At 45.0% G+C, this 27,931-nt stretch overlaps 1 protein-coding gene across 1 annotated transcript; it reads left to right on the top strand.

Annotated features, from left to right (window-relative positions):
• Nucleotides 1–2,330: 2,330 nt before the first annotated feature.
• Nucleotides 2,331–27,681, top strand: Oga (O-GlcNAcase). The gene is made up of 22 exons (XM_028300926.1): nt 2,331–2,638; nt 2,740–2,791; nt 3,418–3,646; nt 4,171–4,275; nt 4,963–5,125; nt 5,929–6,057; nt 6,757–6,900; nt 7,467–7,581; nt 7,938–8,023; nt 8,952–9,145; nt 9,751–10,135; nt 10,920–11,038; nt 11,642–11,730; nt 12,508–12,685; nt 14,330–14,504; nt 18,102–18,155; nt 19,000–19,199; nt 20,471–20,559; nt 21,141–21,286; nt 22,235–22,383; nt 23,030–23,201; nt 27,402–27,681. Exons 1-22 carry the CDS (start codon nt 2,572–2,574, stop codon nt 27,527–27,529), a joined length of 3,168 nt encoding a protein of 1,055 aa, XP_028156727.1. The 5' UTR covers nt 2,331–2,571; the 3' UTR covers nt 27,530–27,681.
• Nucleotides 27,682–27,931: the final 250 nt, after the last annotated feature.

The raw sequence follows: 27,931 nt of genomic DNA, 5'->3' as shown, positions 1-27,931 counted from the left end.
TTCTCTTGACGCCATGTCGACATGTGCGTTTCTTACGAATGCGAGGCAACACTGGCTGCACGAAGCTAGCGTGGGGTGCGGTACCAGGTGCGCAGGGTACAAGGTTCTTCGACCTGGTTTCGCATTGTGAAGACATTTTATTACTTCCGTGCGGTACCAGGTCTAAAAACCTGGTATTAAGGTAGGTACATCATTGGATTCTATTTTAAGAATACATCATAGATATATATTCATCACTTTCCTACTCCGGACCCAATTGAAGTTATGCCTTTCGCACGACAAGGAAGACTATAATTTTCTTAGCCGCACGGTAAGCGAGACGTACACAAGGTCTATAGACCTGGTTTCGCACTCAACGTGTTAATTCTATAACTTTTTCCACCAGGTTCTCCCAGTCTGGCAACCTGAACCGCCACATGAGAGTCCACGGCAACATGTCTAGCGGCGTGCTCGGCTGACAGTTGCCGCGGTGCGGCCTGCCCGCAGCCTTCATGTAGACCTTCAGGACCAGAAGAAAGAGAAAGATTGCGTGTCTGTCATCAATCGAGACAACGAGAGGACATGTTTTTGAATGCTAGATGTAGACCATTCGAGTGATGTGAACGGCTCTCGGCTGACAGTTTTGCAGCGGTGCGGCCTGCCCGCAGCCTTCATGTAGATCCGTCAGGGAACCAGCAGAATCCTACGAAAGACCGCGGATTGGGTAGATCCGTTCCCACCGCTGCAACTCATGTGCAGCCAGGATCTAAAGCTTGATAGCCAAAAGACCCAACCAGTAAAGGCCAAGTTTGCCCCATTAGTATCGAATCGTGAGAGGACATTTGTGTTAGGTACTAGATGTAGACCATTCAGAGGATCATCAGAAGCTTTCGAAATGTGAATCATGTGGAATCAATCGATACACTTATCGAGAGGGTATTTGTGTAATAATCAGATAATGTTACAGAAATGAAATGATTAGGGTGGCGGTCATTCATTATGTAGGTACATTAATGTCAATGACTTTGGCCGACACCAGTGAGAGGAGTCAGCGTATGTTGTACAAAACAGTAAAGTACTTACGCGACACTCGAAAGATATAAACCTATTAGCGTATGAAGAAAATAAATGTAAATAAAACATTGATATGTCTTAAATTGCTTGCGTCTAATACATACATACTTATTTACGACGACCTCTAAAAAAAGAGTGAGCACTTCACCTCATCACCATCAAACCAAAACAATGTTTTACTCAATTTTGTAATAAGTTTGTGAAACTTTAGAACATGTAAATAATTAGCTGTTGTATTGTAAATAATTATTACATCTAAGTAGTGAAATATCCAATTAACTATCACGAGTTGCGTTCATCTAGTCACTATAAAAATATTAGATTACTTTAAGCATCATTTGTAACATCAGTATTATTTAGCTTTAAATAATTGTACTTTAGTAGGTATGTTAAGCGAATAAAAAGTCCCTAAGATCTGGAATTGTTGCTTTGTTTCTCATTTTCATAACCTGTTCAAAAGTAAAGGTCCCTAGGTAGTTAAGCTACTTATAACAATGTGTTGTGTGACGTGTGATACTCGATTAGAATGCGAGCGCGCGACCGTACCAAACTTTTGTTATTGAATATAATTAGATTACCTTAGTTAGTGTTACCTTTTATCATTTAGCCAAAGTTAAGTAAATTGGTATCATTCAATTAATGATTTACTGAGTGATGAAGACAATGGGCACTCATTTTATTATTCTGTTAAAGCTTATTAAGAGACATTACACATTCACGAACACTTTTAATAATCCACCAAATATCAAATTAAAATTTGATTAAAAATAAATTTAAAAATAAAACAATCTGTAAAGTAATAAAAATAAAACAAACGTTTCACCACGGTAATACCGTAATACTATCATACACGTTCCCGCCAAGTAGTCCCGGGGCGGGAAGTTACCTTTTTGCAAGGCAGAAATCTGTGTTGCCAGAGGGAAACCTAATACTACCAAAACTACCAAAACAACATAAAAGATAGGTGAAAGTAATTCCCAAAAAATTATGTATCGTGAACGCTGCTTTAATATAAAAAAAAATGTAGATGCCAAATTTATAGATACTTTTGGATCAACACTTTATGAGTTGTTTAAAATACCGAGTTAATGTATTTTATTCAAAGTAAATACCTGATTAAAAATATCTAAATCTGCAATATTTGTAAAAACAATGTTAATTTTTTTTATTTGCAACTTACTTTCACAATTTGAAACCGTTTTTAAAACTATGTTTGAAACATTGCATTTAATTGTGAAGTGATGACCTCTTGAAAGATCTAAAATTACTTTTTTGACACATCATGATTTCTCTGTACCATTTTCATGTCGGAATTTTAGAAATTCACTAACAAAACACCTGAAACGGGTCAACCGGTGCGCAAAAGTCTAGATATTGTTAATACAGTTAATTACCTAGCCGTTGTCTGTCACTGACTCGCGAGACACGTAATATTTTCGCTCCGACTTTCGTAGAAAGTTGCCGCTTCTGTCGAATATCCATATTTAAGTCGGTGGAGAAGATTCTAACAGCGCTAAAATGACCGAAAGTTCTCCAGACGAGCCTAGCCGTAATAGGAAAGACTTCATCTGCGGCGTTGTCGAAGGTGGGCATTATTTTTAGATAGGGTTTAGTGTGTCTAGATTTTATACCTAGCTATGTAGGTAATGCCTAAGACATGTGAATGACCTAGGTTTGCTATTACAGGCTTTTACGGGCGGCCGTGGACCACGGAACAAAGGAAGGATCTGTTCCAAAAGTGAGTACATCCTAATGTTTTAATGTAATATTCTTATCATCTGTTTGATAACAATTATGTTGTTTTTTCTTATGACTTAGTTAAATAGTGGTAGATTATCATGGTGTAATAATTAGTGCACTTCCTGCATATAATTAATACAAGGATTATTCTTTAAAGGCATATTATCTCCAAATTGAGATAATTATACCAAAGCTTGATTCCAATTTGATGAATTGCAATTAGATTCCATCTTGATTCTTAAAATCTACAACTAGCCCAGTTACTAAAAATCAAGTAAATAGTAAATAGTAGCCCAGTTATAAAAAATAAAGTAATGACTAAAAATTTAACATGTAAAATTCATGTGAAATAATTTCGTTTGTAACTAAGGGTAGGGGTGACTGAACTATAAAACAAAGTAAATTTTCACACATTATATTTTATTGACATGCAATATTTAAAAGTTGATCGGTGCATGCAATGCAATTAGTTACATAAACACCAATAGGTAAGCTACAAATTAAAGATTATCTTCAATGCTCATTTACGAAATTATTATTAAAAATAGACAATTGAACTTGTGTATTGTATATTGTATTTATACTATCTAAATGACCATTACTTTCTTGAAATAAAAATTCCAGGTTGAAAAAATGGGGCATGGATATGTACGTCTACGCCCCAAAGGACGACTACAAGCACCGTGCCTACTGGCGAGAGCTGTACACCGTAGAGGAGGCCGAGCACCTGACGTCTCTGATATCAGCCGCCAAAGAACAGGGCATTATATTCTGCTACGCCTTGTCCCCGGGACTTGACATCACGTATAGCAGTCAGAAAGAGATTACCACCTTGAAACGGAAGTTAGAACAGGTATTAACTTGAAATTGAAGATATGTTAGAACTAATAAAAATTGATTGACATGATAGGCTTCATAATAATTTGACACCACCAGTAATGTTGTGATATAAATAGAAAAGGAATATAATCATAATTATTATGACAAACATTTTTAGGCTGAGTGGCACCACCTAACTTTGACCTTAACTTTAATGTTAACCGGTGTTTTTTGTATGGAGTTTGACAGATTTTTGACGTTTGTCAAAGTTAAAGTAAAATGGTACAACCCAGCCTAAGAGTTTAATGTCTGAAGATTCGTCCAAGGTCTGAAGTAATTCATATCTGAAGGTACCCAAATACGTTTAGATAATTCTTATTAGATTACAATTAACCCAATTAGTGGGTTCCTTTTTTTTATTATTTATTTACAATAATAAACGTTTGTAAAATGAAAAAAAAAAATTAACCCAAAACATTAAATAATCCCAAATTTCATTATTATAATGAAGTAGGTAGATAATTAAAATAAATGTTTTATTAAAATTCTCTGTTTTAGGTGTCACAATTTGGATGCACATGCTTCGCTCTTCTCTTCGATGACATTGAGCCGGAGATGAGTGAAGCAGACAAACAGATATTCCAGAGTTTCGCTCATGCACAAGTAAGTAACAATACTCTAATTTCAACTTTTGCCAATGAGGGCTATCGTTTTAACGCTCACCCGTTGGCGCCACTGTAGAGTAAGGTCCTGTCACTTGCTAGTAGCGAAGACAGTGGCGCCGACTGGTGAGCGCTAAAATGGTAGGAGGACTATCGCATTTGCACTCATCAAGATGGCGCCACTGTAGAGTAAGGTCCTGTCAATCGCCAGGGGTGCCAACTGTTAAGTATAAAAACGATAGCCCTCAACGCCTTTTCAAATAAAAGTTCCACAGGCATTGACAATTTTTTTGTTTTTTTTGTAGTCATTATCTTTCGTTTCAGCGGAATGACGTCCACTGCTGGACAAAAGCCTCACCAAAGAATTCCACAAAGACCAGTCCTGCGCCGTCCGCATCCAGGCACCTCCTGCCTTATAGTAGTCATTGTATTTTGTCTTTATTTTAAAGACTGCAAATCCTTAAGACGATTATCACACTGCACCGCGCTCCGCCGCGGTCCGCAGGACGACAGATTTGATCATTGTATGCATGTACCTCAGTTTGTATAGAAAACACGCGCGGCACAACACACTGACAACGCGTTTGCGCGCGGGATTTTTTATATGTAGCCACGCGGACCGCGGCGGAGCGCGGTGCAGTGTGATAATCGCTTAACTCATCTCATTTGGATACCATTATTTTTCCAGGTGTCCGTAACAAATGAAATCCACCAGCACCTCGGTTGTCCTCGATTCCTGCTGTGTCCGACCCAGTACTGCTCCACCCGAGCTGTGCCCACCGTGAACACTTCGGAATATCTCAACACGCTGGGCACGAAGTTGTCGCAGCAGATTGATATTATGTGGACTGGTATGTTATTGTGTGGAAGTTTTCTAATTAGCAGTGTGGCATTGAAAGAGTGTGTTAATGAGAATACAAGTGCTAATGAATGATTATAAGCTACTGTTATTAAAGTCAGAAGTAATAAAATTTCTTCAAATAGGCTTTTATAAAACACTTTTACAGGTCCCAGTATTATTAATAATGAATGATGACTTCAGTTTTTAAAACAATAGTTCATACAGGGCCAGAATAGCCCATCGGTGTCGGCATCGTAATTTGATTCGAGATTCTACAAACGTATTTCGATCCCTGTCGACTGCTGTTACAGATGTGAAAGTTGTAATTCTGAACATTATATTTGCTCCGGCGTTTTTTTATACTTATTTAGTTACTCCAGGAAAGTTACTTTGAACTTTATGACGATTTATCAAAATTGCTTCCTTCATAGAGGCTGGAAAATTTAAATATCTATTTAAGGAGTGGGGGCTTTTTGGCATAGTGTTGACCTACCGATTTTAATATTATGCTGCCAACACTGTTAAATATTGAATATTTGACTTACTTGACTTATGGTCCTATGGTACCTAGGCAGAGGGCGTCCACAAAAGTCCTCCATCTCGTTCGGTCTTGAGCTTCTCGCTTGATCTCGCTCCAGGTCTTGCCGATCTTCTTCGCCTCGTCCGCTACAGTGCGCCGCCAAGTTTGCCTGGGGCGACCACGTTTGCGTTTTCCTTGGAGATTACAATCCAGAGCCTGCTTAGGGATGTGATCGGATGTGTGAAATATTAAATACAGTGTTAATAAAAGTTTTTTCTGTTTCTATTATGTAGGTCCAAAAGTGATCTCCAAGACGTTGACCACGGAGTGCATTGAGGAGATCACGCAAGTGCTGCGTCGGCCGCCCGTCATATGGGACAACCTGCACGCGAACGACTACGACCAGAAGCGGATATTCCTGGGTGAGTGGGCACGTCAACCTTAACGGTATCTTATGTAGTTGTAATAGGGGCGATTTTGCGACAAAAATTATAGTCTAATGTGATGTCATCTGTACTAATAGGTATTTATGAAATGGGTATAAAAACAATCAAAACTTGATTCAATTTTTAAAGCATAAAGCTCTTTGATTTGAGAATTTCAATATTGTTGAGACCAAAGGATTTACTGAACGCTAGTTCTTTGCGATAACGAAATTGCAAAGGACCATTTCCAATCTTCCCAAGATGTCGTAACCGGCGACTATGGAACGCATGGGAACATCAGGCATTCGCTATCCATGTAGGCTATATTCTCCATTTGCCTCGATGGTAAATTAAAGAGGGTCGTGGTTCATTGAGCTTAATCACCTGATGACTATGATATTTTTTTAACTCTTATATCCGTATACCCAGCGGCAATCTGTAGGGAACTACAATAATCCACTCCTGTGTCCGTTTGCACTGTTCTTTGTCATGAGCAGGGTGGAGTCCAGTGACTCCGTTACCTTTAGTGGTCACATGGTTTCTCAACTGTCTTGGAATCTACTAAGGAGACGCCTGACACTACCTCTTTGGAGGCTGCTGAATAGGAAGCCTTCAATGGTCATGAGTTGTTGGACTGATGTGTTTGGATGATGATTATGATACAACATTTTATAAAAACTTAAACCTATTTGACAGGTCCATACTGCGGCCGATCCCCGGAACTGATCCCTCTTCTGCGTGGGGTGCTTACGAACCCCAATTGCGAGTACAACGCGAATATGATCCCCATTTGGACGCTCGCGCACTGGGCCAGTTGTAGCTTGGACGCTCCTGCACACAGTAAGTATGACAGTGAAACTTGTGATATACTGAATATAAAAGGTTGGCTTGGGTGGGGTGCTTACGAACCCCAACTGTGAATACAACGCGAATATGATCCCTATTTGGACGCTCGCGCACTGGGCCAGTGGTAGCCTGGACGCTCCTGCACATAGTAAGTAAACGTCACATACTGAACTTTTTTTGGCGCGGGGTGCTCATGAACCCCAGCTGCGAATACAACGCTAAATAGACCACCAATTTGACGCACACGCATTGGGCCAGTTGTACATATGGTTCACAGATCCCATACTACGCGGGGTGCTCACAAACCACAACTGTATAATAATACTTAATTTTTTGCCCATAAACGCTCGCAGTGTTTTTTGCACTCAAAGTTTTTAAAATTTAAAGTAGAACAAATCTATGTAAATTGTTTTTATAAGTTCATGTGGTCATAGAGCAACACAACTAATGCGGGGTGCTCACACACGTGGGGTGTGTCTATGTACGATTTTTTATACTATCAAAAACAATAACTTTATTATATTTTCTATTTTTGCTTTAATAAATTATCCTGTTTTCAGTGGAAGCAGTGTCATGGGACATAAAACTGGAGCGGGAAGGCGAGCAAGGTGTTTGTGAAGACGAAGCCCCATTGCCTCTGGGGAAACATGTGTACCACCATCGACAAGCGTTGAGGTAAAACTATATTGGAGTATTGGCAGACACTAGGCTTGTTCAAAAAGTAATAAGACTGGGATATATCTAGCCTTCACAAAAATCTGAAAATAATTAGATAGGTAGCTTAATTCCTAACTAGAAACTGGTAAAAAGTAATTTAAGTTCACCATTGCGTTTAAGAATTACATTCACCTGAACGCGACCAGTCGGATGAAATATCCCATTCTCATTACTTTTTGAACACCCCTCTTATATTGTAGCATTAGCAAATAGAAGCAAACCTTATCGATTGTATTATTGGTAACTGAAAACCATACAACAGGAAGATGGGAGAAATATTTTCTTTGTGTATGTATTTTTTTTTCTATTTCTAGGGAAGCAATCAACGAGTGGTTGCCAGAGTTTGCAATACCTAAAACAGCGCAAGGCCCTGTCATCAAACCACAGCCACCGGTCACAGGTAAAACAAAATTTTCAAGGCCAATTTGAGGGTACTTATCATGGTCAGAGATTGAAGTATTTTTAATAAAGAATTATGCGTTTCAATGCGACATTTTCATATACTTCATATGTGCCAAAACGTCACGTTCTAGGTACTCATGTACAGTCACGGAATGAAAAGGTTCGTCAGTTTTCAAATTGATTCCTTCAACGAATCGCGAGCACTATTTCCTTTTGAAACTATGTTACAGAATAATCTCGAGTTAGAGAAAATAATCTTTAACTGTTCGTCAGTAAAGTTCAAAATTATTCAGATCAAAGTTGTTTGACTATTTATCTTGTCAAGAAGATTATTGATTGATAAACTAAAACCTTCTTGTTGGTTCAACCTGCCATTATTATTTCTATTAAATAAAAAAAAACTATTGTCAATATTGGTCAATGTCATCATTGCATTGCACTGATGGGATAGAAAAATAAACAAGCAAAACCTTGTTCGTTAGCAAAACGTCATATTTATTTAAATGTTAGCAGCACTGTTTCTTGCACTGTTATGTTGGCAGGTTTGACTCTTACAGTAACCTAGTGCAAGCGAAAACCGACACTAAAGTGACGAACCTTTTCATTCCGCGACTGTACTACATAAAAATGTCGCGTTGTGACCCATGATTCTCTATTACCTACAGGATGTCCCAAAAACAATGGATAACCCTGTAACCATCGATAGGCCTCGCCATGGTCTCCCTAACGTCCAATTTGACCCCAGTAAAAATATCGATGGTTATCCATTGTTTTTGGGACACCCTGTATATGACGTAAGTTTTTGCAACGCCTTCACTGGGCGTCACATGTACAATATTATGTTCTTGTCAACCCTTACCCATGTGACATGCAATAAAATAATTTGAATTTGACGTATTTGTTAAAATATTTTTTTTTTGTTACAGTACCACCAGTGCCAATCATCCCAATCCTCCCGTCAGTCAACACGTGCATGTCGCTCATGACAGCTACGAGCAATACGTCCACCACGAGCACAGCTGACATGACCCCCGCCATCCCCTGTGTCAACACAAGTCAGCTTCAAGCATTGGCAGACGTGTGTTCCGCGAGCAACGACCGGCCTCTACTGGCTACTGGAGTGAGTATAGCACAGGTCCTTAGAGCATAGCACAGGTCCATAGAGCATAGTATAGGTCCCTAGACCACAGCACAGCTGACATGACCCCCGCCATCCCCTGTGTCAACACAAGTCAGCTTCAAGCGTTGGCAGACGTGTGTTCTGCGAGCAACGACCGGCCTCTACTGGCTACTGGCGTGAGTATAGCACAGGTCCTTAGAGCATAGCACAGGTCCATAGAGCATAGTATAGGTCCCTAGACCACAGCACAGCTGACATGACCCCCGCCATTCCCTGTGTCAACACAAGTCAGCTTCAAGCATTGGCAGACGTGTGTTCCGCGAGCAACGATCGGCCTTTACTGGCTACTGGAGTGAGTATAGCTTAGCACAGCACAGGTCCTTAGGTAGGGTACAGCATAGGTCCCTTAAATAGTAAGGCAATAAATCAGAATTGTTCTCTATACAAGAACAGACCTGTGAGAAACAATTGCCTTATTTTTTGTTACCAAAAATTATTATAGAGATGACAGATCATAATCTACAGATAAACTCTAATTCCAATCGAAATAATTTATGTTCTTTCTGCTTTCCGAAATGAAATTACAACATATATTCCTCTTACAGATATCACCAAACGAAACCTTCAACCCGGTAGCGAATCCAGTGATGAACTCCCTCGTATCACCAACCAAAGTCATCCTTAACGAGTCTATTCCAAACCCCATCATACCCATAGCCAGCTCCAACATATCTTTACCCTCAGAAATACCTATATCCACCCTACCCGTGCCCATATTGGGCATCAAGGCACTCGAAGAAAACAACAAGTTGGATCAGTCTATGATAGAAAAGGCAGATGAGACGTTAAGTGGAGACAGTGTTTTGGAAAGTGCCAGTTTTATAGAAGATATGAAGAAGGATAAAGATGATGATACTGATAATATTATTGTGGATGATATGGAACCGTTGGTTGGGGAAACACAGAGGAATGGGGAGATGAGTCTTGGTGGTAAGTGGTTAAAAAATTACTTATTATTGTTTCAAATTAAGCAATTTGGTAGTTAATACAACTTCTTTAAAATAACATTTCATTCTAGCTCTAAAGATCGGGTCAATGTTCAATTGGTTGTAGAATTAGATTTTCAGTAGTTCTGAAATCAACAAATTGTCAGTCAATTAAGCGAAATAGTCGTCGTAATGTGTACAGTTGAGTTTTGACAGCTCATCATCAGGTCATTTAATTTCAAAGAGGAGGACGGTCTACTAATTTTCTAGAAGCAAATACATAGTATTAACGAATCCTAGATGTCGCCTTTTGACAGATACGTTACAAAATAAATTGCTGTTCTTTGACCGTTCTATCAGTTGTCCAGTCAGAATAGTTATTGGAGAAGTTTTTTTTCATACAATAGATTGCAAAACAACACCTTTAATTGTCTATTGTTAACTAATTGATTGAATCAGAAATGAGGAGATCCTTAGGAGAACCAGAGTAACTGACATAGCCCGCAGAATCGCTAAAATCAAGTGGCAGTGGGCGGGGCACATAGCTCGAAGAGCTGATGGCCGCTGGGGCAGGAAAGTTCTTGAGTGGCGACCACGAGCTGGAAGACGTAGCGTGGGCAGGCCTCCCACTAGGTGGACCGACGATCTGGTGAAGGTCGCGGGAGGTACCTGGATGCAAGCGGCGCAGGACCGCTCTTTGTGGAAATCCTTGGGGGAGGCTTTTGTCCAGCAGTGGACGTCTTTCGGCTGAAACGAACGAACGAACTAATTGACATGATCTTTCGCAGACACCCCACAAACGCTCAGTCCCAGCCGTGGGTCGCTGTTCGCGCCAGAACCAGAGGCAGGAATCATGGAACCGGCGGCGACTGAAGGCGACGTCTGCATGAACGATGGAATGAGCGAGGTTTGTATAGTCAAACGATTCTGACAGCGTTGAATAGAGCTCTGTAATGAGGGCTATCGTTTTTATACTTAACAGTGTGCACCCCTGGCGATTGACAGGACCTTACTCTACAGTGGCGCCATCTTGATGAGTGCAAATGCGATAGTCCTCCTACCATTTTAGCGCTCACAAGTTGGCGCCACTGTCTTCGCTACTAGCAAGTGACAGGACCTTACTCTACAGTGGCGCCAACTGGTGAGCGCTAAAACGATAGCCCTCATTGGTTCGTGTGTATGATAGGTAGCAACCGCAGCCCGCCTTCCCTGTCATGCAGATGCGCCAGTGAGGTATAACAGCCTACTTGCAAAATAAATGACTTTCAATTTGAGTAGTGAATGAATGAATGAGATTAGCATTTAGTGAATGAATGAACAATGGCTTGAAGTTAATATTTAGTGAATAAGTGAACGATGTAATGAATGAGGTTGGGAAGCGGTGAACGAATGAACGAAGGTGAATAAATAAAACAAGACGTTTTATGCTTACGTCTCTATAATTCTCACGCTTATTTATCCTCACACGACAGTCGATAATAATTCATTTTATTTTTAATTTTTTTTGCAGAACGGTTCAATGCAAGTGGAGCCAAGCAATAGTCCGCTAAGTACGGATATGATGGTAGAAATGACGGAACCAGTGGAGCCTGTGGATGAGTGAGTAAAAACATGGTGTTAACCCTTCAATTCGGTGGTGTAGTGTCGGCCGTTTGGTGTAGTGGTTCAGAACGGACTACTATGCCGAGAGGTCCCGGGTTCGATTCCCGGCCGGGCAGAAATTGAAATGATGAATTTTAATTTCTGTGACGGGTCTGGGTGTTTTCTATGTATAATATGTATTTACAAAAAAAAAAGTATATAAGTATGTTTATCCCGTCGTCTAGTACCCATAGNTGTGACGGGTCTGGGTGTTTTCTATGTATAATATGTATTTACAAAAAAAAAAGTATATAAGTATGTTTATCCCGTCGTCTAGTACCCATAGTACAAGCTTTGCTTAGTTTGGGACTAGAGGCGCAGTGTAAAATGTCCAAGGATATTTATTTATTACTAGCTTTCCGCCCGCGGCTTCGCCCGCGTGGAATTTTGTCTGTCACAGAAAAACTTTATCGCGCGCGTCCCTGTTTCAAAAACCGGGATAAAAACTATCCTATGTTCTTTCCCGGGACTCAAACTATCTCTATGCCAAATTTCATCAAAATCGGTTGCGAGGTTTAAGCGGGAAAGCGTAACAGACAGACAGACAGACAGACAGACAGACAGACAGACAGACAGAGTTACTTTCGCATTTATAATATTAGTTGGGATTATTATTATTTAATTTTTCATGGTTTTTGGACCTTAACTCAAGACAATAAAGTTTAAAATAGTCTGATATAATATGTCAATGTTGTTGACGCACATTGTTCTTACTTGTCATTTTTTTTCCTACAGAACGCTAGAAGAACCAACAGTTGACGAGAATGCGCTCATAGCGGACGACTTACTGCTGCTGTGCGATCTCTTCTACCTACCCTTTGAACACGGTTCCCGTGGGTTGCGGTTGCTGCACGACTTCAACTGGTTGACAACGCATGCGGCGAGTATGCAACCAAGAGGGAATAAACCTGAGGTGAGAATCATCATCATTTTCAGCCATAGGACGTCCACTGCTGAACATAGGCCTCCCCCAATGATTTCCACAATGGCCGATGTGTGGCGGCCTGCATCCAGCGCCTTTAAGCTACCTTTATGAGGTCGTCGGTCCACCTTGTGGACGTCCTACGCTGCGCGGAGGTGAGGACAGCTATTGGATTCTTTTTTACAGCATTTGGTTGTTACAAGACTTCAACTGGTTGACGACGCATGCGGCGAATATGCAACCAAGGGGGAATAAACCTGAGGTGAGGATAGGTTTTGGATTCTCTATTTTTTTGGGCATACTTACGTCTTGTTTATTGGTAATTAATTAGTAATTATTGTACACACTCCGCGAAAACTAGATACTATCTGTAATGAAAAGTGAGCTTCATCATCATCTTTTTCAGCCATAGGACGTCCACTGCTGAACATAGGCCTCCCCCAATGATTTCCACAATGGCCGGTTGGTGGCGGCCTGCATCCAGCGCCTTTAAGCTACCTTTATGAGGTCGTCGGTCCACCTTGTGGACGTCATACGCTGCGCAGAGGTGAGGACAGCTTTTGGATTCTTTTTTACAGCATTTAGTTGTTACGTGACTTCAACTGGTTGACTACCCACGCGGCGAGTATGCAACCAAGAGGGAATAAACCTGAGGTGAGGACAGTCTGGAACTATTTTACAGCTTTGTGAAAAGCTATTAGTGTTACTACAACATTGATTGAAAATAATATGCATTCTTAATTATTGTGTGGGCACTGAATAAGCCTTTAACTCAATTTTTGGAACATTATTTGCAAGGACAGCGCACATACCTAATGGATAACAGTAAGTTTGAGTTGAGTTGCATAAGAACGTTTGAACAATTTTCACACACTATAAATGGTATTTACTAATGCTCTTCCAATGCTATGAAAGGTCATTCACATCAAAGTAAAAAGTGTCAGGGCTAGTGTTGATAAGCCGGGTCCGACGAAACGCCGGACCGGGTGGAAACCGGCTCCAAGATCGGATCGGATCGACAAGCCGACTTCCATAAAAACAATGTTAACATCATTGTTCTGTTCCGGCATCAGTAAGATAGCCAGTTCCTCTGTGGTTGAGGATTCCGAGTGGAGTTGGATTCCGCTTTTGGTTTTATCATCACTTTCCATCAGGACAAAAAACGTGACGTGTTAACCATGTAAATAAATATTGTTCTAATTTGAAAGGCGCCTTAGGCAGTTAAATTTTTTCAAGTTATTTATAATTTTCAAATAGGGATGTTACGGATATGTAGTTTCGGTTATGGATACGGTTACGGATATAGGAATAATATTATACCGGTTTCGGTTGTCTAACGCGGTTAATTCATGGCCGCACAATTTACATCGAATAAAAAAAAGTACTAGATTAAAAATTATATTATAAAGGTAAATCAGGCTGTTATGCCTTTACATATAATGCAGATACAAAAAACAATTTAAACTGCCTACATCCGAAACTATCCGAAACTTTTGAATCGGTTACGGTTTCGGATATTTTTTTATTTCGGATATCCGAAAGTTTCGGTTACGGTTACGGATATCCATAACATCCCTGTTTTCAAAGTAGTTTAAGATGCGAAGTTAAAAATTAAATAAGTAAATATTGTTCCAGACTAGTGAATGGCGCCGCCGCCGCAGTCGTTTCGCGTGGTGGGTGCAGCGGACTAGGCGATTGTCGCGGCGTCTAGCGTTCTCAGCCAATAGAGAGTTGTATGCGGAACTGCATCCTTATGTGTGGGACCTGTGCGGAGTCCTAGCGCTTTTGGACGGCTTCGTTGGGTGGCTGGGTAAGTGTTACATTGTTAAGGATATCCTAGGGGACACCTTTGTCTAGCTGTGGACGTCCTTTCGCTGAAAATACTGTTATAGTCCAAAGATTTTGAAATGTCTAGTGGCAAAAATCAAAAACTAACAACCCAGCATTGATAGTAGCCCCCTCCTGCTAATGTCACAATTGTATTGTTGTCCAACGTGGCAATAATCGGAACTAATGATCCAGCATTGATAGTGGCGCCCTCCTGACAATGTCAGAAGGGACGGTTCAATATAAGTCATCTATACATCGAAGAAAAAGATTCGCATCGTTTCTATGAGCTGTGTTCCGCCAAAGCGGAGAGACAAGCGGCATAGCGGAGAGGTTATTGTCACTATAGCGGAGCGGAGACGGGCGGAGATAAGTGTCTTATCGTACAAAGAGGATGTTAGTGTACTTTTTTGTATTCGCGTGGTGGGTGCAGCGGACTAGGCGATTATCGCGGCGTCTAGCGTTCTCAGCTAATAGAGAGTTGTACGCGGAACTCCACCCTTATGTATGGGACCTGTGCGGAGTCCTAGCGCTTTTGGACGGCTTCGTTGGGTGGCTGGGTAAGTGTTACTACTGCTATATTGGTGGAAACTGTAACTGTAACATTGGGGGAGACTGATACATTGGGGGTGGCAGTTACATTGAAGCAAAAGGATCGCTTCATTTATAAGAGTCGTAGTCCTGCAAAGGGGGGAAGAAGCGGACAGGTTATTGTCACTATAGCGGAGCGGAGACGGGAGGAGATGAGTGTCTTAACGTACAAAGAGGATATTAGTGTACTTTTTTGTATTCGCGTGGTGGGTGCAGCGGACTAGGCGGTTGTCGCGGCGTCTAGCGTTCTCGGCTAATAGAGAGTTGTACGCGGAACTGCATCCTTATGTCTGGGACCTTTGTGGAGTCCTAGCGCTGTTGGACGGCTCGTTGGGCGGCTGGGTAAGTGTTACTAATTGTTATAATGGGGGAAACTGTAACATTGGGGGCGACTGATACATTGGGGGTGGCAGTTACATTGAAGCAAAAGGATCGCTTCCTTTCTAAGAACGGTAGTCCTGCAAAGGGTGGAAGAAGCGGACAGGTTATTGTCACTATGGCGGAGCGGAGATGTGCGGATTCGAGCATCATAGTGTGTAAAGACGTGAGAGTGTTTACTTTTTGTATTCGCGTGGTGGGTGCAGCGGACTAGGCGATTGTCGCGGCGTTTAGCGTTCTTGGCTAATAGAGAGTTGTACGCTGAACTGCATCCTTATGTCTGGGACTTGTGCGGAGTCCTAGCGCTTTTGGACGGCTTCGTCGGGTGGCTGGGTAAGTGTTACTACTGCTATATTGGGGGAAACTGTAACTGTAACATTGGGGGAGACTGATACATTGAGGGAGACCGTTACATTGGGGGAGACTGTTACATTGAAGCAGAAGGATCGCTTCCTTTATAAGAGTCGTAGTCCTGCAAAGGGGGGAAGAAGCGGACAGGTTATTGTCACTGCAGTGGAGCTTATATGTGCGGACACGAGGATCATAGCGTGTAAAGAGGTGAGAGTGTTTACTTTTTGTATTCGCGTGGTGGGTGCAGCGGACTAGGCGATTGTCGCGGCGTCTAGCGTTCTCGGCCAATAGAGAGTTGTACGCGGAACTGCATCCTTATGTATGGGACCTGTGCGGAGTCCTAGCGCTTTTGGACGGCTTCGTTGGGTGGCTGGGTAAGTGTTACTACTGCTATATTGGGGGAAACTGTAACTGTAACATTGGGGGAGACTGATACATTGAGAAAGACCGTTATATTGGGGGAGACTGTTACATAGGGGGTGGCAGTTACATTGAAGCAGAAGGATCGCATCCTTTCTAAGAACGGTAGTCCTGCAAAGGAGGGAAGAAGCGGACAGGTTATTGTTACTATAGCGGAGCGGAGACGGGCGGAGATAAGTGTCTGAGTGTCTTAACGTACAGTCACGGAATGAAAAGGTTCGTCAGTTTTCAAATCGATTCCTTCAACGAATCGCGAGCACATATTACCTTTTGAAACTATGTTACAGAATAATCTCGAGTTAGAGAAAATAATCTTTAACTGTTCGTCAGTAAAGTTCAAAATTATTCAGATCAAAGTTGTTTGACGATTTATCTTGCCAAGAAGATTATTATGATTGATAAACTAAAACCTTCTTGTTGGTCCAACCTGCTATTATCTATATTATATAAAGCTCGATTACCACTGACTGACTGACTCACTCACTGATCAGGGGTATTTTTAGGGTATTTAGAGGGGAGAGGGGTAAAATTGTTAGTGTTTGTTTTTAACTAGATTTTTCGACTGCCAGCTTTACTAGATTTTTTTTACGAAAAAACAAAATGGCGGCATTTTTTGAGACACAAACTTTTCTGTCTTTGGTCCTGATTTTTTTCTTTTTTGGTGGTTTGTTGGGGTTGCCAAGGTGTGTTAAAAAAATTGAGAAAAAATTAGAAAAACAAAATGGCCGCGCCGCCATCTTGGATTGAAAATGCGATTTCGGGGTGTTTTTGGGGAGGTGTAACTTTTTGATGCGCAATTGTTTTTTAAAATTTTCTTTTGAGTGTTTGTGACATGTATAGTCNCCATAGATTTATTTTTAATGCGTCAAAAAAGGACTAGAGCCCAGTGACAGATAGAAAGGCGAGGCCGAAGGCCGAGCGATGGTTCAAATCCCGACAGTCGCCATAGATTTACTTGTGTTGCGTCAAAAAAGCACAAGAGCACCGTGACAAACGAGAACGCCCCCCGTGTAATTTTTGCGAGGCCGAAGGCCGAGCTCCGAATGCGAGGCCGCAGGCCGAGCGCCGCGTAGGGCGAAGCCCGGAGCGGCCAGCATCGCAGATCTAGCTTTTGTAGCCCGCGTAGCGGGCGACCAAAGCTAGTTATTTCTTATAAAATAAAAAAAACTATTGTCAATCGGTCAATGTCATCATTGCATTGCACTGATGGGATAGAAAAATACAAGCAAAACCTTATTCGTTAGCAAACGTCATATTTATTTAAATGTTAGCAGCACTGTGTCTTGCACTGTTATGTTGGCAGGTTTGACCTAGTGCAAGCGAAAACCGACACTAAGGTGACGAACCTTTTCATTCCGCGACTGTACAAAGAGGATATTAGTGTACTTTTTTATACTCGCGTGGTGGGTGCAGCGGACTAGGCGTTTATCGCGGCGTCTAGCGTTCTCGGCCAATAGAGAGTTGTACGCGGAATTGCATCCTTATGTGTGGGACCTTTGTGGAGTCCTAGCGCTGTTGGACGGCTTCGTTGGGTGGCTGGGTAAGTGTTACATTGTTAAGGATATCCTAGGGGACACCTTTGTCTAGCAGTAGACGTCCCTTAACTGAAAAGATTGGCACATTGAAGCATAAGGTTTGCTTCCCTTTTTATGTTTATGAGGACCATTCTCTTCTAAAGTGTAGATGAAATGACATCTGTGAAGACAGTAATATTTGTGGTAGAAAGTGAACAAAAAAAAGAGCGAAACGATTTCGAAATTTAAGATGTCGCTGGTGTCATTTAATGTTTCTTAATTTTCAGAATAAATAACTTTTTAAACTAGTGTTCATTTTGTTTCAGAACTAGGCAAATTCCCTGCAAATGTAGCGACGAACATACAAGGCACCTATACATGTAAGTCATCGTTTATAAACTATTTAATTTGGGTGAAAGTAATAATGGTACCGCTTTAACTGTTCAACTAGTTAGTGCTTACATGTGTAACACTTAAAAGGCGTCTAACCGATAATTTTGGGAAGTCGGATGTCTTCGGGTAATTTCGAGTAGTGTAGCTGAGTTATAAGGCCTGGTTTCCACTAAGACGGAGCGGAGTGGAGCAGTGCGGAGAAGTGTCGAGCCGTCATATTTTTCTACAAAATTTGATAGCGGTTCGAAGCGGAGAAATGAAGTAAAACACTTGTCTGTTCCGTTCCGCCTTGGTGGAAACCGGGCCTTACGTTCAAAGCCTTTGTCGATGTCGCCTTAAGGCGCTACCTCGTAAAAGTTTTCGGCCGACTGAATGCCTCGCACACAGAGGGATAGAAATATGATTTCTCAGTGCGAGGAAAGGGACAGCAATAGCGCGCGCGGCGCGGAATAAAATAACGTAAGCGACAAAAATCGGAAATCATGTATTTATTGAAAAACCAAACACTATTTAAAGAAAATAACTCGACCAGTACTTAGAATATGTTATTACCTTACCAATATACAAAATTTGGTATTGAAATATTAGCCTATCTGCTTATAAAACAAAAAACCGAGTAATAGAAGGGTCATTTTTGGATTTTTTTTCTATCGAGAAAATTGTTTCCATTCATGTTTCGGCTTCGACCAGACACTAGATTTATTAGTCAACTATGACATATTTCAAAATAAGAACATAAGTAATAAGAAAAGTACGATTAAAACTAATTCTGCGCTTCTTTAAAACGCTCAATATTCGCAAGGCATCACCTTAACGTGTATGCGTTTTCAGGGTTCTCCAAAGGCTGGCGGGAGGCCTTCGAGAGCGGCGCACAGGAGCCGTGGGTGTTCCGCGGCGGGCTCGCGGCCGACCTGCGCCGCCTGCTGTGCGTGGACTGCGCCGCCGACGCGCTGCGGCCCGCGCCCCGCCCCGCGCCCCGCACGCGCGCGCCCCACGCGCCCCGCGTCTACCGCCCCGCCGACGAGCAGGCGGTGAGTGGTACAAGCTAGTGCAGACAACGACAAATAGATGGCGCTGACGCTGACGCGGGAGTTCTATGGCAGACACCGCCGCGTCTACCGCCCCGCTGACGAGGAAGCGGTGAGTGATACAAAGTAGTGTAGTTAGCAATCAACAGATGGCGCTGCGCAGGAGTTACTATGGCGCGGACCGCCGCGCGTACGATCCTGCATCGCGGTGACGAAGTTTTTTACCCCTCCAAGTATATATAGGAAAACGGAGATGGTGTCAATAGGACCCCCTATCCGTCCCCCGGACACGGCCTGAGCCGAGGTCCGAGCCTACCGTGGCGCCCTCAGGCCGCGTCCGTAGTCCCCTCGATCGGGCCCACTAGAGTGAGCCCGCCGTAGGCTGGACTTGGTCCAACACCGCGGTGGGCAACCCTCTAGTTGGGTCCGCCACTGATCGGGCGCCTTATGCGCTCGATACGGCCCGATCGCGAACGTCGGTCTGCGACCTACGCGGACGAGCCTGGGCTTCGCTTCGCGAAGCCCACACTCGGCCTCGTCGGCACGCGCACCGACGATCGCCAAACGGCTAGAGTACCTTCTGTACTCGCCACTCTGCCCGGTGAAGCTGGAAAAGCTCTTCAAGCTACCAGCGCGCGTACCTTCAAAAAAAAAAAAAAAGTCAATAGGACCTGGTTCCCGAACGCGACGCCCGCTCGGAAGTAAGCACGACACCTTAGGCTTCCTTGTTGTGGTTGAATATCAAAATGTCATTTTCTTACTTATTTCTATCTGCCATCAACATGCGGTAAATAAGATCAAGTAATCCCCCAATGCCTGATCCTTTGGGTCTGATACCGGATCCCTGAGAGTCCCTGTTCCCGCCCCGCGCCCCGCCCATACCGCCCCGCTGACGAGCAAGCGGTGAGTGATACAAGCTAGTGCAGACGTCGACCAATAGATGGCGCTGACGCGGGAGTTCTAAAGCGCGGACCGCCGCGCCTACGATCCTGCACATAATACGCTTTTGTTCTTAAATACGAAGCTGAATCACTTCCTATTTCAATGCTCAAGAGAGTTTTACACATAGGAGTAACCTGTGGGCGTGGTTAGGCAGTTGCCCCTTCCCCCGAAGGAAATATAATATGCCCCAATATACCTTATCATACATACACCGTACCTTATTGTTCTTAAGTATCCTAGTACCCCACCATAACTGAAATCTTAAGAGGGATGACAACATTCGAAACCCGCTGATGTGAGAATGCAATTTTCATTAGTGTTCTTTTTTTCAGGTATGCGTAATCTGCCACAAGACGTGTCGCGATGGATCCGACTGCAGCGACCTCTTCCCAAGCGATCTGCAAACGTTGCCAGCAGATAGGTAAGATAAGATAGAAAAATACACTCACACTAATCATTTTTGACCCTTTTTAGAAATATCAGAAAAACACATCCTTGCAACCTCACGTTAAAATATCACGCAGCGTTCAATATTGGTTAGGAACACGCATACGCAACGGGAAGTAGTCTGAGCATTGTTTTTTTAACATAATAAATGTAACTAATAACGAAAGATTACTCAATAATATTGAATCATCATCATCATCATCAACAGCCCTTTACAGTCCACTGCTGGACTATGAGCCTCCTCCACTAGAGTGGAGGGTTTTGCCATAATCCCAACGCTTGGCAGGCGGGTAGAAGATCGCAGTTTAAAAGATTGATGTCTTTCAGAGAGCGCTGCTGCCCGTTCTCTGTTTGATGTGTAGTCCCTAAGTCGCCTCTTACGACACTCGCGGGAAGAGTAGGGGTTGGTGACAAATGTATTCTACTCTGCCGTCACCACACGGCACTATTGAGTATTATACTGTTAACAGCCTCAATGATTACCAGTGTTGTGACCAGTTAGGTTTCCTATAGGCCAAAAGAGCCCATTGCATAAAAATATACCATCGTTCGCAGGCTAGTAGCACCGTTCCTGACTCTCACACCAGAGCTGTGTATGGTGATAGAAGACGACGAGGATTGTCTGCATCCAGACATTGAGGCGTTGGATGGGGAGTGCGACGATTCTGGGGAGAAGATAGTCACCGAGCAGAGGATAAACGGTGAGTTTGATAACGATTTTGTATGTTTATCGTACGTAGCGTGGGCAGGCCTCCTACTAGGTGGACCGACGATCTGGTGAAGGTCACAGGAAGAGCCTGAATGCGGGCAGCGCAGGACCGTTCATTGTGGAAAACCTTGGAGGAGGCCTTTGTCCAGCAGTGGACGTCATTCGGCTGAAACGAACGAACGAACGATGTTTATCACTGTCACGCAAAGCTAGGTGCCAGTATGTGCGACAGTGATAGACTCGAAAAAAGTCACTATAATTAGTTGTCACTGCCTGCATCCAGACATTGAGGCATTGGATGGGGAATGCGACGATTCTGGGGAGAAGATAGTTAGCGAGCAGAGGATAAACGGTGAGCTTAATAATGAATCTGTTATGTGTATTGAGCCTTTAGGGATTTCTATCATGATTCTATCATGTGGTACATGTGTGACTTTTGACATGTGTGATGATTTAAAGGAAAAATATAGGAGCATAAGGCCTCCTTAATCCGTGGGGAGTGTACCCAAAATCCTCTCTTCTGTTCTTGTACGACGACCCGCTCGGTCGTCCTGCAGTGTAGACTAAATGATCTGACGACGATGATGTCATAACTATAGTCACACGATTCTGAAACTTCAAGTGGCAAATATCGAAAGCAAAAACAATAACCCAGTATTGATAGCAGCGCCCTCCTATAAATGTTAATGGGCCGATTCATAGTTGGACATCCCGTCCCATCCCGAGAATCCCGTCCAATGACCCCAAGCTACCCATCCCTATCGCTCGCGCGTAATTATATTGCTGTCGCGACTGTGCGACGCGCGCCCGCAGTGAGTGTGCGAGCGCGACAGCAACATAATTACGCGCGAGCGATAGGGATGGGTAGCTTGGGGTCATTGGACGGGATTCTACGTGCTCACGGACCAGGCTTTAAAATTGTGTTACATTTTGATTTCAGGTGCGAAGCCCGAGATCGTAGGCTATGCGTGTGCAGCGCTGAACAGCAAAGAGTTCTACAAGCGGCAGGAGATCGCCTGGATTCCTGAAATGTGCGCCAAGTACCCGCAGTCGCTTGTGGATAGAGACGACCTCAGCCCTGCTGCTAAGGTAATTCAAAATATTTATTTGTAAGTAAGTCCTTTTCAGGTCCCATATACATATCCCAAATATTGCTTGTCAAATATTCGTTTGATTTTATACAAAAGTCTATTGCTGGACAAAGATCTTCCCCAAGGATTTCCACTTCGAATAGTCTTGCGCTGTCTATATTCAGGTGCTGCCCGTGACTGTCATAATAATATGGTCGTCGGGCAACCGAGCCTGATAATCTGCCTATCTTATTACGCGTTCCCAGAAAGTTTCTGTTACAACTGTCATCATCAATTTGGCAATTTGCAAGCTATGTCGATTACTTTAGTTCTCCTATAGATCTCATTTTCTGTTCGCTTGCGAGAGAAAACATATCATAGCATGTTCCTAACTGCTGCCTTACTTATTTAGTCTTATGTTTCATCTTACTGCAGTTCTATTAATAGTCTTAAGCTAGGTTTAGACTAGTTGTTTATCGCAAGCCGTTTACCATTGATTTACATTGGCAAGCCAACTTCCGCAAGATTTACACAGTTTTATTGCTAGTCTAAACCTCGTATTCTTCTTGTCGTGTCGACAACAAACTTACACAGTGTCAGCCCAAAACTCCGCCACAAGAGTGGCGTTGTCAGTTAACCTCGTTTTAAACCCACGTTTGTTCCAGGACTGCGTGCGTCACTTCCACCAGTTCGCGTCGTTAGAGCGCGCGCCCGACAGCGTGACGCGCGCGCACCCCGCGCTGCTGACGTGCTGCGTGCTGCCGCCGCCCGCCTGCCGCGACGCGCACGCGCCCGCGAGGCTATTGACTTGCCTACTGGCTGCTTTGAGAGCCCATGGTGAGTGCAGAATGTATTGTTAAAGAAGACTGCTACGACGTTTGTGACTGCTACGACGTTTGTGGCTGCTACGAAGCTGGACACTGCTACGACCCACACACGCCCGCTCTATAGGCCTACGGTAAGTAGATGATGTCTGCTACGACTTTTGTGATTGCTACGAAGCTAGTCACTGCTACTACGCGCCCGCGCGCCTGCTGACGTGCTACTACGACGTCTGTGACTGCTACGGAGTAAGCTACTGCTACATACTAAGTCTAGAAATGCTACGGAGTTTCTCACTGCTACGATTCCGGTCACCGCTACGAAGCTCTCGCACTTTTGACGTGCTGCTACTGTGTCTGTGACTGCTACGAAGCCGGTCACTATAGCACGCCCGCCAGCGTGACGCGCGCGCACCCCGCGCTGCTGACGTGCTGCGTGCTGCCGCCGCCCGCCTGCCGCGACGCGCACGCGCCCGCGAGGCTGCTGACGTGTCTACTGGCCGCGCTTCGGGCCCACGGTGAGTGCTACGACGTCTGAGACTGCTACGAAGCCGGCCACTGCTACGAAACACCCGCGCGCCTGCTTACATGTCTGCTAGCAACGCTGCGGGCCCACGGTAAGTTAACTTCTTGCTACGCCGTCTGTGAGTGCTACGAAGCAAAGCGATTCTCGCTACGACGTCTGTAACTGCTACGAAGCCGGACACTATAATGCGCGCCTGACATCGTGCTGCTACGCTGACCGTGACCTGCTGCGTGCTGCTACGACGTCTGTCACTGCTACGAACGCTGTCACTGCTACGCAGCCGGTCCCTGCTACGAAGCTCTCGTGCTACTGAGGTGCTACTACGGTGTCTGTAACTGCTACGGAGCAGGACACTGCTACGAAGCCAGTCACTTATAAGCGGTGAGTGCTACGCCGTCTGGGACTGCTACGAAGCCAGTCACTGCTACGACCCGCACATTCTTTCACTAAGGGCCACGGTAAGTAGAAGATGTCTGCTACGACGTTTGTGACTGCTACGGAGCAGGACACTGCTACGAACCCAGTCACTGTTATAAGCGGGTCGCTGCTATGAAGCCGGTCACTATAGCGCGCCCGCCAGCGTGACGCGCGCGCACCCCGCGCTGCTGACGTGCTGCGTGCTGCCGCCGCCCGCCTGCCGCGACGCGCACGCGCCCGCGAGGCTACTGACTTGCCTACTAGCTGCTTTGAGGGCCCATGGTGAGTGAATTAGTCGAAGATTTCTTTCCACAGCGCGCTACGACGTTTAGAAGTGCTACGGAGTTTCTTACTGCTCGATGCTGGTCACTGCTACGACCCACACGCGCCCGCGGGGTCCACAGTAAGTAGAGGATGTCTGCTACGACGTTTGTGATTGCTACGAAGCCGGCCACTGTTACGACACGCACGCGCCTTCTCGTGTCTATTGGCTGCGTTGCGGGCACAGGCCTACTTCTTTCTTACTACGACGTCTGAGACTGCTACGAAGCCAGGCACTGCTACGACCCGCACCATTCCCACGGTAAGTCGAGAATGTCTTAGCTACGACATCTGTGGCTGCTACGGAGTAAACCAGTGCTACGAAGGCTATCACTGCTACGACCCGCACATTCATACACTAGCTGCTTTGAGGGCCCACGGTGAGTCGAAGACTCAGAGATTTGTTTCCACAGCGTGCTACGAAGCTAGTCATTGCTATGAATCCGGTCACTATAGCGCGCCCGCCAGCGTGACGCGCGCGCACCCCGCGCTGCTGACGTGCTGCGTGCTGCCGCCGCCCGCCTGCCGCGACGCGCACGCGCCCGCGAGGCTGTTGACTTGTCTACTAGCCGCACTACGGGCCCATGGTGAGTGCTACGAAGCCGGACACTATAATGCGCGCCTGACAGCGTGCTGCTACGCTGACCGTGACCTGCTGTGTGCTGCTACGACGTCTCTGCTACGAACGCTGTCACTGCTATGAAACTCGGCCTACTGAGGTGCTACTGTGGTGTCTGTGAATGCTACGGAGCAAGACACTGCTACGGAGTCAGTCACTTATAAGCGGGTCGCTGCTGAGTAGACTTCTTGCTACGACGTTTGGGAGTGCTACGAAGCCGGTCACTGCTACGACCCGCACGCGCCTTCTCGTGTCTATTGGCTGCGTTGCGAGTAAACGCCTACTTCTTTCTAACTGACGTCGACGACGTCTGAGACTGCTACGAAGCCAGTCACTGCTACGACCCGCACATTCTTACACTAAGGGCCACGGTAAGTAGAGAATGTCTGCTACGACGTTTGTGACTGCTACGGAGTAAGACACTGATACGAAGCCAGTCACTTATAAGCGGGTCGCTGCTATGAAGCCGGCCACTATAGCGCGCCCGACAGCGCGACGCACGCGTACGCGGGCCCACGGTGAGTGCTACAAAGCAAAGCGATTTTCGCTACGACGTCTGTAACTACTACGAAGCCGGACACTATAATGCGCGCCTGACAGCGTGCTGCTACGCTGACCGTGACCTGCTGCGTGCTGCTACGACGTCTGTGACTGCTACGAAGGCTGTCACTGCTACGAAACTCGGCCTACTGAGGTGCTACTACGGTGTCTGTGACTGCTACGGAGCAGGACACTGCTACGAAGCCAGTCACCTATAAGCGGGTCGCTGCTATGAAGCCGGTCACTATAGCGCGCCCGACAGCGTGACGCGCGCGCACCCCGCGCTGCTGACGTGCTGCGTGCTGCCGCCGCCCGCCTGCCGCGACGCGCACGCGCCCGCGAGGCTCTTGACTTGTCTATTGGCTGCATTAAGAGCCCACGGTGAGTTTAGGAGTCGAGGATTAGTTTCCATAGCGTGCTACGACGTCTGAGACTGCTACGAAGCTGGACACTGCTACGCCTGCTCACGCGTCTCCTAACAGCGCTACGGGCCCACGGTAAGTTAACTTCTTGCTACGCCGTCTGTGACTGCTACGATGCCGGTCACTGCTACGACCCACACGCGCCTTCTCGTGTCTTTTGGCTGCGTTGCGAGCAAACGCCTACTTCTTTCTTACTACGACGTTTGAGACTGCTACAAAGTCGGCCACTGCTACGAAACACCCGCGCGCCTGCTTACATGTCTGTTAGCAACGCTGAGGGTCCACGGTAAGTTAACTTCTTGCTACGCCGTCTGTGACTGCTACGAAGCCAGTCACTGCCACAACTCGCACATTCTTACACTAAGGGCCACGGTAAGTAGAGAATGTCTGCTACGACGTTAGTGACTGGTACGGAGCAGGACACTGCTACGAAGCCAGTCACTTATAAACGGGTCGCTGCTATGAAGCCGGTAACTATTGCGCGCGCCCGACGTGCTTACTGGCAGCTTTGCGGGCCCACGGTTAGTTGAGGGCCTTGACTTAAGATCTACTTCTTTCTTACTACGGCGTCTGGGATTGCTACGAAGCCAGTCATTGCTACGACCCGCTCGCGGCTGTTGACGTGCCTACTAGCTGCTTTGAGAGCCCACGGTGAGTGCTACAACGTGTGAGACTGCTACGAAGCTACACACTGCTAGGAAGCTGGACACTGCTACGAGCCACACACGCCCGCGCTAATGGACGCTACGACACGGACGACATGGTCTGTGGCTGCTACGGAGTAAACCACTGCTACGAAGGCTGTCATTGCTACGCAGCTGGTCACTGCTACGAAATCATCCCTGCTCCGTTTAAAAAGCTGCGAAAACTTAATTAAGGCGTACCAGTTAACTGCGTTTACAACACCTACTTTTCACCGAATCGTCGTCCCCCGACGATGAGTATAGCCCCCCAGCTTTGTGCAACGCTCGATCAAATTAAAAACTAACTACAATCGTTCATTCTAGGCGCGTCCACCTAGTGGGGGGCTATACTTTTCTGCCCCAGTGGCCATCAGCTCTGAGCACCGCTTAATCAAATTAAAAACTAATCTAGTCGGCCGTTTGGTGTAGTGGTTCAGAACGGACTACTATGCCGAGAGGTCCCGGGTTCGATTCCCGGCCGGGCAGAAATTGAAATGATGAATTTTAATTTCTGTGACGGGTCTGGGTGTTGCTATGTATAATATGTATGTATTTAAAAAAAAAAGTATATAAGTAGTATATCCGTTAAGCTAACACCCATAACACAAGCATATTAATTGCTTACTTTGGGGCTAGATGGCGCTGTGTGAGATTGTCCAAAGATATAAAAAAAAAATCTTCTTTCCAGGTGCGACTGGAGTCCACGCGTGCATAAACGCGACCGACCACTACCTCCACCAGTTCTACAGCAAGCTCGGCTTCGTGGAAGCGCACCGCAGCGCCGGCGGCCGCGTGTACATGGCGCGCGCCTTCTAGCGGCGACGCAACGCGCCGCGTCGCAGCGCAACCGCACCCGCGCTCTTCGTGTCTACGAAGCCTGTCACCGCTACGGCTGTCCGGCGCAAGATACCGCGACCTAAGCTTTAATCTTGCTGTAAGTTAAAAAAAATCCAAAAAAATCCATGCCACTGCTACGAAGCAGGTCAGTGCTACGACGTAAGTCAATTTGCTGGCTACGACGGTCCGTGGTCCGTGACCATTCAAACTTTAATTAATCTCGCTGTAAATTATTCTTGCTGAGACGTCTACCACTGCTACGAAGCCGGTCGCTGTTACGGTGGTCGGAAAGCATTTATGTATATCTACTGTAAATGGGAACGAATCTTGTTACGAGATGCCGGTACTATACCGCCGGTAGTACATTGCCAGCTGTTTGTA

This window comes from Ostrinia furnacalis, unplaced genomic scaffold, assembly GCF_004193835.3.
Source record: "Ostrinia furnacalis isolate ACB-3 unplaced genomic scaffold, ASM419383v2 OfSCF0827, whole genome shotgun sequence".
NCBI classification, from domain to species: Eukaryota; Metazoa; Arthropoda; class Insecta; order Lepidoptera; family Crambidae; genus Ostrinia; species Ostrinia furnacalis.
Note: the sequence above shows the minus strand (reverse complement) of the source record. Positions and strands in the feature narration are given on the sequence as shown.

Excerpts from the sequence above, each read along its gene's own strand:
- Oga (XM_028300926.1), top strand. The coding sequence starts at position 2,572 with ATGACCGAAAGTTCTCCAGACGAGCCTAGCCGTAATAGGAAAGACTTC. Across the intron at positions 2,639-2,739 it reads CATCTGCGGCGTTGTCGAAG|GCTTTTACGGGCGGCCGTGG; the intron begins GTGGGCATTATT and ends TTGCTATTACAG. Across the intron at positions 11,039-11,641 it reads TGAACGATGGAATGAGCGAG|AACGGTTCAATGCAAGTGGA; the intron begins GTTTGTATAGTC and ends TTTTTTTTGCAG.